At 40.1% G+C, this 10,578-nt stretch overlaps 1 protein-coding gene across 1 annotated transcript; it reads left to right on the top strand.

Annotated features, from left to right (window-relative positions):
• The first annotated feature begins 1,090 nt into the window (after nucleotides 1-1,090).
• LOC139839307 (uncharacterized) lies at nucleotides 1,091-9,864 on the top strand. The gene is made up of 2 exons (XM_071829352.1): nucleotides 1,091-1,573; nucleotides 9,835-9,864. Exons 1-2 carry the CDS (start codon nucleotides 1,091-1,093, stop codon nucleotides 9,862-9,864), a joined length of 513 nt encoding a protein of 170 aa, XP_071685453.1.
• The last annotated feature ends 714 nt before the right edge of the window (nucleotides 9,865-10,578 follow it).

Below are 10,578 nucleotides of genomic sequence, written 5' to 3' on the forward strand. Positions count from 1 at the left end.
GTAGTATAGACCATGATGAGTCAATCATGGGAGGAAAGGAAGAGTGATAGGAATAATATATGTCTACTTCCATGGTAGGGAAAGTAATCATATATGATTCACCTGAGAATCATGATGTGATGGACTAAAACATCGTAAATATTTAGGAGGAGTACAATAAGAAGTCAGGTGTTCAATGATAGTGCAAGATTTATGTTCCTAAACCATGGTGATTGTGCCAAGTATATCAGGACCATAGCCACATTGTAGAAACACTTGGAAGTATATGAGCTATGCTCTAATAGTTATGTACTTAGAGTAGCCATGTTGGAACCTAAAGATATCATGTGAGGTATTCCTCAACAAAAAGGGAAGCTAAATTAGTACTTCCAAAGAAAATTAGGTTAACCTTAACTATCCTAGACCATTTTGTTTCAAGTTTATCTCATTGCAAATGTGTAATTAAGGTAAAGGGTGAGACAAATAGTAGAATCCCATATATTCGTGCTAAGTATCACGATTTAAACCTATCTTATGTGGTGTTATATACTACACATCAGAGCCTGATGTTTAGAGATGTCTTACTCAACTATTTTATTCAGGCCTATGATGATGTGTATTATAAGCACAAAGCTGAATCTTCTTGGATTTTATTGGATTTTCATTGATTGACTAGATCTGTGCATGAAGTTTGACCTTGGTGTGAAAATGCATGTTGCATCATTGAGTTCTTTCTTGATGTTACAGGTCTAGAGGGTAAATGGGATCGCGTGAGGGAGAGACGAGTTACCAACCAACTGAGGAAATAGTAACGACTCATGAAGAGAGGGAGGCAAAAGAAGGTCAGGAAAGAGAAGCTAAGTGAATGGAAGAGGCATTCTCCGCCACTAGATCGTCAACATCAACCCCTGTCCTGCTTGGGCAAGAATTCTTTGAGCACATGGAAAGGATGGCTGAGGATAGAACAACAAACTTAGCACAACAAAATGAGTTTTTCAGTCGTTTGATACGTGAGAATAATGGAGGTATCAGAAATGGAGGGCCAAAAGGAGTGAGTCTTACGGAATTCCTACAAACCAATCCAATGACTTTTGCTACCGCACCAGAACCTATGGATGCAGATGATTGGTTGAGGGACACTGAGCGGAAATTAAAGACAGTTCGGTGTAATGATGAAGAGAAGGTTAGATATGCCACCTATCTACTATCAGGACTAGCAGCGTCATGGTGGGATAACGTGATTCTAATTCAACCTTCGGGACATGTTTTCACGTGGGACGAGTTTAAGAAGAAGTTCCGAGAAGCCCAGGTTCCTGAAAGTATCATGGAACTAAAGAGAAGAGAGTTCGAGACCTTGAAGCAGAATGACTTGTCGGTATGGAAATATCTAGTAGAGTTTGATCGTTTATCACGTTATGCAGCAGAGGATGTGAACACAGAGGAGAAAAGGATAAAAAGGTTCTTAAAAGGGATGAATCCATTCCTGAAAATGCAGTTGAATCTGACCAAATGCACAAGGTTCCACGAGCTAGTGGATACTGCAATTACTTTGGAGAATGATTATGAAGAAGTGCAGAATGAAAGAAAATGGAAGGCAAGGTTGGAACCACAACCAATTCAGATACAACAAACTCAACCAGAGATGAATTTCCAAACTAGAGATGAGACAATCACACCGTTTTATAGTCAAGTTCGATGCCATAACTGTGCAAGAAAAGGTCACTATGCCAAGGATTGCACGCAACAGGATATTACCTGTTTTGGATGTGGACAACTAGGTCATATGAAATCAGAATGCCCGGATCCATATCTGGTACGAAGATCAAATGAAGCAATGAACCGATTTTCAAATCACCGAGGGAGCTCATCATCTAAGAAGTTCGAACAAGGAAGTGGATGGAGCACAAGGACGGATGCATAGGACTTTGACCATACTTATTCTGACCCAATCAGTATGTTGAAACAACTTCTTCATTTAGCAGAATATTAGTTGCAGAATAATATCTTTAAATTGCTCAAGCTTTCATGGGCAACACACTTGTCCTGTGTAAAGTTGGAATAACCATAGTTGCATAACCAACTAACATATCGTACTGGTATTCACAGCCATGTGGGTACACCACCAACCCAAATAGGATACCCTAGAAAAGTACAATAGAAAGCAAAGGAAAAGACATATAGCCTAACCAAGGAGCGAGTTGGTTGGGGAAGATGAGCTTAGCAACCATTAGGACATCCCCAAGGGGGAGAGCAAGGGATCAGTTGGGTCCAATATGAATCAATACTTTGAGCAAGATAGTTGATGAAGGTCTGAACTGAGAGAAAGTTCAATCTTATTTTCATAAGATTATCGAACACTACTTTCAGAAGGATGTCAGACCAGAAGCCGAGGTTTATACCTCGAGGAAGTAAGAAGTGGATTATAACTTGAGAAAGTGAGTAATATTTACTCAGAAGTATGAAAGCTCAAGTAAGACAAAACCTAATGGATTCCAGGAAGAATCTGGACAAGGGATATATTCAATTATATCTAGTGAGATCACCACGGAGTTCGAGAGAAGTCGTAGTCTGCATAAGTCAGATCCACACTCCGGAAACGTGAGAGAGTTCAAACTTCGAGGACGAAGTTTAGTTTAAGGGGGAGAGACTGTAATATCCCAGGATTGGGGGTTACAAAAAGAGAGGAAACAGATGTGTGCATTGCATTCATGCATAGAAAATCTGGGGAATTTTCGCGCTTTTGTTTAAAACCTCCAAAGGGATCGAGGTTTCTCTTACATCGGTGGAATTGAGTTAGTCTTCGATGTGGGTGCGATAAATTTCGACATGACCTTTCTAAACACATGTGTTATGGGGGAAATAATTTGAATTCAAATTCAAATATGAAAATAGAAATTCAAATGAGAATTTGAATTGGAATTTAAATCTAAACAAGTATATAAACATAATAAGTAATAGTACACACATTTGATAACTCCAAATGAACAAACAATTTAAACTTTATTACAAATATCATTACCCAACTATTTACAAGTCACATAAATAGAAATATAGAAAGATTACAAAAGAAAATACAAGAAGTCCTAAATCTAATCTTCTCAATCTTTCCAGTCTTCTCTTCCTGTAAGATACAAAGAAAACAAAGGCAAACAGAAATAACATTGGTTAATGTTATGATGTTGCCATCACCAAGGTGAGGCATTTTAATTTTGGAACTCAACTATTAGACAGTAGGAATTTATCCTAGTATCCAAAGAGTGGCTAGAGGGGTCAACCTCAATCTGTTGGCAACAAGACATATATCATGGATCAAACTTGGATCACTTTAGATCATTCCTGACAAGTAGGCAACAAGGATTTAAGGCAGCATTTGATCCATACAATAAAAGGGACAAGGCAACATTGAATGATCCATCTTAGCAAAGGGACAGGAGGCAACATTTATCAGTTTATCTTAGGCAAAAAAAGATAACTAATTGATCGCTCTAACCTAGTCAAGTTCCTTTATAGAGAAAGCCCACTGGAAATTTTACTGGATCATTTTTGACATAGAAAAGTCAGCATGATCCTAAGTCAACTAACTATATAAGCCACTTAATAATTAAGAAAAGCTTAATTAAATCTTAGGGGCACACTTGAATATTTAGTCCGCATAATAATAATAGTATTAGCCAATACGTATTTTTCACTTAACAGTACCAAGGATAGACAGAACAGTGATAAGTATCTATATCAGCCGTGCCTTGCACAAGAGGATGAGAAAATCAAGTTGGCAACTAGCAGAGGACTACACATGGATAAGCATGGACACCACTGTAGATTGCACAGGGGAGAAGCACCCAGGTGGGGTCTAACCACAAGTAGCACAGTCACACACATGCAGGTGTGTGTTGTCAACACCACAAACCGCAGCCAACAGTATAAAAGGCAGTACCGCAGTACCAGCAGTCCCTTGGACACACACAATCTATCCGGCCATAACCTTGTTTGTGCTTTGACAAAGGCAGCACCAACAGCCCTTGATCATATACACATTAGTAGATATCAAGAAAATCTAGAACAACAAGCACCCACACACATCTCTGAGAGACAGCAACTAGATCAATATGAAGTAGATCAAGAAGCTAGGAGGAGCAGGCATGTCACCAGAAGCAAGGTATCACAGAAGCTAGAAGAATCCACCAGATATCAAGCTAGGGAGCAACATGTAGAAATCAACCAGTAGCTCAAATAGATCATACAATATATGTTCCCCATAAACATCTCTGGGTAAATAAAGGAAGTATATACAATCATTCCATTTAACTACCCTTCTACTAGAGTATCATCTAGGAGGATAGAGAAATATATTTCTCTCAGTCATGAACAGAGGTGCTGCTCACAATTATCCTAGAGAATTAAAAAAGCCACATCAAAGCATCTGTTCTTATCACAAGTTTGTGCCTCAGCCTTTGCATCATAGGCTGGGCCAAGATATCAAGTGCAATCTATGTTCTTATAAATTTTTACATAGCACAGCTTTCAGCAGTAAACTCATAATCTACTTGGGGTCCAGGAAATCCTCCTAGGCCAACCAAGTAGCACCATGGCAGCAATTAGAGGCTACAAGCATACAAGCTAACACAGCAAGCCATCAAGTGAATTGCCAAATTAAGTATCAAGTAAATAAGGTCTCTGTATACATCAACACTAGTATACTGCCATATCTCAGTTCATCCTTGAGATAAACACAACTGTAACCAAATCATGTAATTGAAATTATACATTCTGTTTGGTCAGACTAATGCCACCACAAACTACACATGCTTTGGATGATTAATCCATCCAAAAATGAAGCATTCCACTTCACAAATGAGTTACCAATCTTAAGCATATAATATAACTCACTAGCATCAGTACGTGACTGATAATTTTACAAGTCATATAGCACATGTATAGCACTCACACGCATATGCAATAATCTGGCCAAACACACACAAGTTCTTGGCCAACAAATCCATAGCCATATAGAATACCGAGAGAGAAAGAGGGAAAGAGGGTATAAGTAGCTCACATTGTTATAGAGGAGTAGTCGTAGCGGTTGACACCGGGGTTGCGTCGACGACGCCGTCCTGCCGGCGTCGAGGTCGAGGATGCAGTGAGGACAGTGACAGCACCACCAGTACACCGACGCTGAGGTTGCGTCTATGGCGCCGTCCATCGATGTCGAGCACCGCAGCTCACAGAAGCACCACCACCATAGCAACACACCGTTACACCACACTGGCACCACTCCACCGAAGACAAGAGCTCAAGAAGAACGAAGTAGTGCTCGTAGGCAGTGAAACGGAGCAGCAGGAGGCGTGGCAACCAGAAACCACACCGGCGACCTAGCCACGGCTAGGGTTGCCATCGAGCATGTTACAGGGGCATGGAGAGGGTGATGCCGATGGAGGTTATGTGGGGGAGGTCGAGGTGTAGCAAGGACGCCTGGAGCCGGCCGAAGTGGTGGCGACGGCGGCCAGACTGATCGGTGACCACCTAGGGTTCCAGGAGTCGGGATCCAGAGAAAAGGGGTCGGGAAAATCAAATCGATTTGGATAGAAGGGTAGAGCACGACGAGGTGGTCCATATCTCCACCACGCCGGCGTCGGGGAGGACCAGAGTCGGGCATGAGTGAGAGGCGGCGCGGTGGAGCCATGGTCGCTTGGCAAGTGCGAGAGGAACAGAGAGGAACGAGAGGGGGAAGAAGAGTGCTGGGGGTCGGTGGCCCAACGGGTTCGGTCCACTCGACCTAACCCGACCAGGTTGGGCCGGACCTAGTTGACCTGGTCCTTAGGCCAAACCATTGGGCCATTTGGTCCATTTTTTTTATTTATTTCCTTTCCCTATGAAATTTTATCACCTAAAATTTAGTTAAATAACAACCAATAAATAAAAGTGAGTAACAGAAAATTACCCCTATAATAATATATAACAAATACTTTGAAACTAAAGGAAAAATAATTTAGAGTTTCCTCTAAATTTTAAAAAGACTAATTTTAAATCTTAAACTATTAAACCTAAATACTAAAAATATAATTTCTTGTTTCAATTCTTCACATAAAGAAAATATTAAATATTACTTCACATTAAAATTTCATATAAAACAACAAATATTTCTTGATGATTATGTCTAATCATATGAAAATCCTAATTGTTGAGTATTCCAACTATTAATTAAAACCCTAAACCCTATTAATATTTATCATATTTTAAGTCTTTTAAAAATAATAAATGTTAAATCCATTATTAATTTTATTTCAAAGTAATTAGTAACCACAACTAATTGCCAGTTATCATTTTAAGAATTGTATCATAATTTAGAAACCCTAGTTTCAATTTAATTAAGACCTTGACCCCATTATTTTATGTGTTCATCCTTAATTGTTGCAATCCTAAAACCTAGGGGTTTAACCCATGTGAATCTATAAGCTTCACTTACACCTATAGAACCCTAATAAGAAACAATTTAATACATGCTCATGATATACTAAAATAAAACAAAACCACTTCACATGAAGTCATCATTTCATGTCTTCGTTTTTAAATAAACCTTGTATGATCCACTAGTGCCACTTAATTGCAAACCCTAGCTTGCTAATCTCACATTGACACCATTGATCATCATACCACACCATTGAAATCAACCTCAATCATCAAACCCTAGTAGAACCATAAGATAAACCCTAGTACCAACCTTGTGTAACAATTCACATCACATGCTCCTATTCCACTAAACCCTACTTAGGAAATGATAAGCCACTCAGCTTAGAAACCATTAGAGATTATTTAGTAAACCCTAGAAGCCCATAGCACCTATTTATAGTAGTTCTTGTTCTTATTTAACCTGTTCTTCAAAATTTATTCTTTTTAAGTACAAATGTCAATCAAACCATAGAAGCCCATAGTTCTTATTTGAAATACTTACTATTTCTTAATTAACATGTTCTTCAAAAGTTATTCTTTTGAAGTGGGATATAAGTAATCATCAACCTTGTCCTGTAGAACTTAAAACTGACAAATACTCTTAACTTATTATGCAACCACCATTCCTTTGGGTGTATGATTGTTATAATGCATTATATCACTTGTTTATACTATACTATGACCAACCCTAATAAGAACCTTGTTTGAGAACCATCCTAAAAGTGCAACACACCCTAACGAAATCTTTACAACTCACCCAATCCTAAATCATCGGGGTTAGGTTACACTCGGGGCGATTGCATCTCATACTATGCATTATAGCATCTTTGCCAGTTCTTTAAACATTGTCCTTACCGGACGATGATGGTATTTCAGAATTTGGAGTTATCACGTATCGAAGCTGTTGCCTGCATAATCTTGCAGTCAAGAAAGGCAAGTTCATCGCTTGCTCATGTCATTTGAGTATCTTTATCAAATTACTTGCAAAGTACTATGATTATCACTATTGCATAAAAACCAAAACCACTATTTTCATAACTATGAATATGACTATGTGGTGGGCAATGGAACCATGGATTGTGTTGATATGGTGGAGGTTCCATTGCAAGGGTTTATATCCATCTAGGATTAAACAACAAATGTCGTCCAGTGATTCTTGTGCCGTAATACCCGTGTTAACCATAAGATCTGGAGTGGGACGGAATAGTCAATTGTATTTCCACCTCTTGTACATCAACGGATGCGCTTTACCGTAGACCCTTGATCCAAGAGAGGACAAGTGGTACCCTTGATCCAAGAGAGGACAAGTGGTAGGGTGGGGGTCCCGATGAAGTCCCCACGGTTATTGCGGTCTATGATGGGTTGCAGCTGCCGGCGAAGGAGTTCATGGTAGAGACCTGAACTGTTGTCGTGGTCGGGGGCCGTCCTTAATTGGTATAAGAGCACCGGCGAGGACCCAGGGTCGGAGTTTGCATCAACGGGTGGGTGTATGAGGTAGCGGAGGAATATGATTGGCTATGACCTTATACCGGGCCTCACACCAAAGGAAGTGTGGACGAGAACTATAGACTCGGTTGGCACCAAGGTTAAGATCTCTTATGGGTAAAGCAACACACCTCTGCAGAGTGTAATGAATCGTGACCTGTCACTCCCTGTTCCGGGATATGGAACTGCGAACGCGGGCTGAAAGGAGCTCCATGAAGTTCTAGTAAACCGGTGAAGGCTGTCGGACATAGTTCTTCTGAATAAAAGCAACCTTTTGAAGAAATGGTTATGAAAACCTGCATTGGTATTAGACTTTCTGGTCTAATGCCGTAGCTAGTGCATTAAACACCTCTTTCCTATAATGAACTTGTTGAGTACGCTCGTACTCATCCCACTCTTAAATCCCCTGCTTAGATATGGAGGCATCGAAGGAGGATCTACCGTGCAACTCGAAGACCGAGGAGTCTACAAATACTTCAAGGGGACAGGAACCTGCCGGAAGAGTCAAACACCACAACTACCATGGAGAAAACCTAAATTAAGTAGTAGAATGGAACTAGCTTCCTAAACCTAGCTCCTATTTAGCTAGAATCTAGTCATAACCTCTTTAGCTAGTCAAATACTCTATAAATTGAGTCCGTGATAAGATTAGATCACGAGTCGTTCTTCTGGAGTTTATTTGTAGTTTTACCTCATTGTAAAGTAGGAGGCTGTGTGGATCTTTTGTAAAGAGTCTGTGTTGTAATTCTATAGACATGCCTTGGACCCGCATATGTTTCTGTTGTACCACTCTGAGCGATTTAATACGAGTGGAACGGTGTTTCATTGGTGTTATATCAGACTTGCATACTACACCATGCAGTGGTATGCTGGGTCACCACATGCCGCTACTCCCGGAGGATTTGGAACTCTTTACTTTCTTGGCTTGGGATCATCTCGGTCGACACCTCTAATTGGCCTAACTTCGTGACGGTCGAAGATTGGTGGCTAAGCTTCATCTTCGTCAATGGCACGAGACGGAAATCCTTAGCGTCTCTCATCATGCTCACCTCTTGGGAAATTTGGAACGAGCGCAATGCGAGGGTTTTCCGTAAGGTTTCCACCATGCCGATGGTTGTTGTAGCTAAAATTAAAGGAGAGGCGGCTCTTTGGAGCGCGGCGGGTGCTACACACTTGGGTTCTATCATGCCGCGAGAGTGATCTTTTGTTTTCCGAGTTTGTACTCGGCTTGTAACAAACCATAACTCTTTCTTATTCAATGAATGGGGCAAAGCTTTTGCCCCCTTTCAAAAAAAAACATAGAAATATGTAAGGAAAAAAAGGTATATTTGTGCAAAAACTGAGGCATTATTCGAACTTTCTCCAATTAAGATGCAAGGATTAAAATTAACGAAATAGAGGACTGCATTTGTTGGAGGAGCTAGGAAATAGTAAAGAATAAACACACAGGGAAACACTCAAATAGACCCAGATTGCGTTTGTTGCCTGCTACTACTAGCTAGCTTTTCATTTGTTGCCTGCTACTGCTAGCTAGCTTCTCCTCACCACAGTTGCACAACGTGCTAGAATGGAGTGATATTTTGAGAGAGATCGAGTCTGCATTTGTTGCTGGCCACACAGCTGGCGTGCGCCCGTAAATGAGAACAGCGATTGGGATTGTTTATCAAGGAACGCTGGACGTCACAGACTACTCAGGCGGTGGTGGAGTACCGATGCTCCCAGACCAACATAGCTGTAACCCAGGTTAAATTTTGTCGAATTAAATGAATTTTTCTTCTTTAACTAAAACATGTAAATAAATGATGAGTTCCTGTTGTATTTGTAGTTTCTGTCAAAACCACATTATTGGTTCATCATAATGAACCACAAATTCTGTATTTTTGTAGTTTCTAATCTGGATTATTCCATTCTTCCTTTTTGCAGGTTCATGTTTCTGTCAGTGATGATCCTTAAGGAGATGCCAAGCAGAAAGTAAGTTCATAATGCAAACAGTTGTCGTCAGCAATCAGTGCAACAGAAAACGCGATCTCGTGATCATTTTCATGTTACATGCAAATGTTTCTCCGAGAGTAAGTTTTTTAAGCCTAGGATGATAAAAAGTTGGAATCTGATGCACTGGCATGTTACTTTCTCCCCCTTGCATTGGGTTAAAATCCTGATGTATCCACAACGGTTGATTTTTTTTTTTTTACTTCAACCAATGCAGTAGGATGTAACTAATCTGGCATCTAATTATATGCAACTATTGTTCATTTTCCCCTTTTGATGTAACCGAGTAGTTACATTAGATGAATCAGCCTGGAACTTTAACAAGAATTAAACAGGTGGGAGGAGTTTTAGCTATAACCTGTGATTTCCTAGAAATAGATGAGGGAGAAGGACAGGATGGGGAGCTCCACCCCTGTTCCTCCCGTCAACAGATATTGGGGAACAGGACTACAGGAGAGAGAGGGCTGGAGATGGATAGAGTGGTGATTTAGAGTATCTCCACTCTAATCTGGCTTCTAATTAGATGCAACTATTTTTCCTTTTCCCCTTTTGATGTAACAGAGTAGTTACATCTTATATTTACTAATTGGAGACTCCCTACGAGACATCCTGTTAATCCTAGAAAACTAACTTATAGTAACCTTAGGATCTAAATCAGACGGTCAAGATGAAATAATT

This window comes from Lolium perenne, chromosome 4 (assembly GCF_019359855.2).
Source record: "Lolium perenne isolate Kyuss_39 chromosome 4, Kyuss_2.0, whole genome shotgun sequence".
NCBI lineage: Eukaryota > Viridiplantae > Streptophyta > Magnoliopsida > Poales > Poaceae > Lolium > Lolium perenne.

What these genes read in the sequence shown, in the direction of transcription:
- LOC139839307 (XM_071829352.1), top strand. Translation starts at nt 1,091, where the DNA reads ATGGATGCAGATGATTGGTTGAGGGACACTGAGCGGAAATTAAAGACA. An exon ending in AGAATGAAAGAAAATGGAAG is followed by an intron (nt 1,574 to 9,834) that starts GCAAGGTTGGAA and finishes TCCTTTTTGCAG; the next exon opens with GTTCATGTTTCTGTCAGTGA.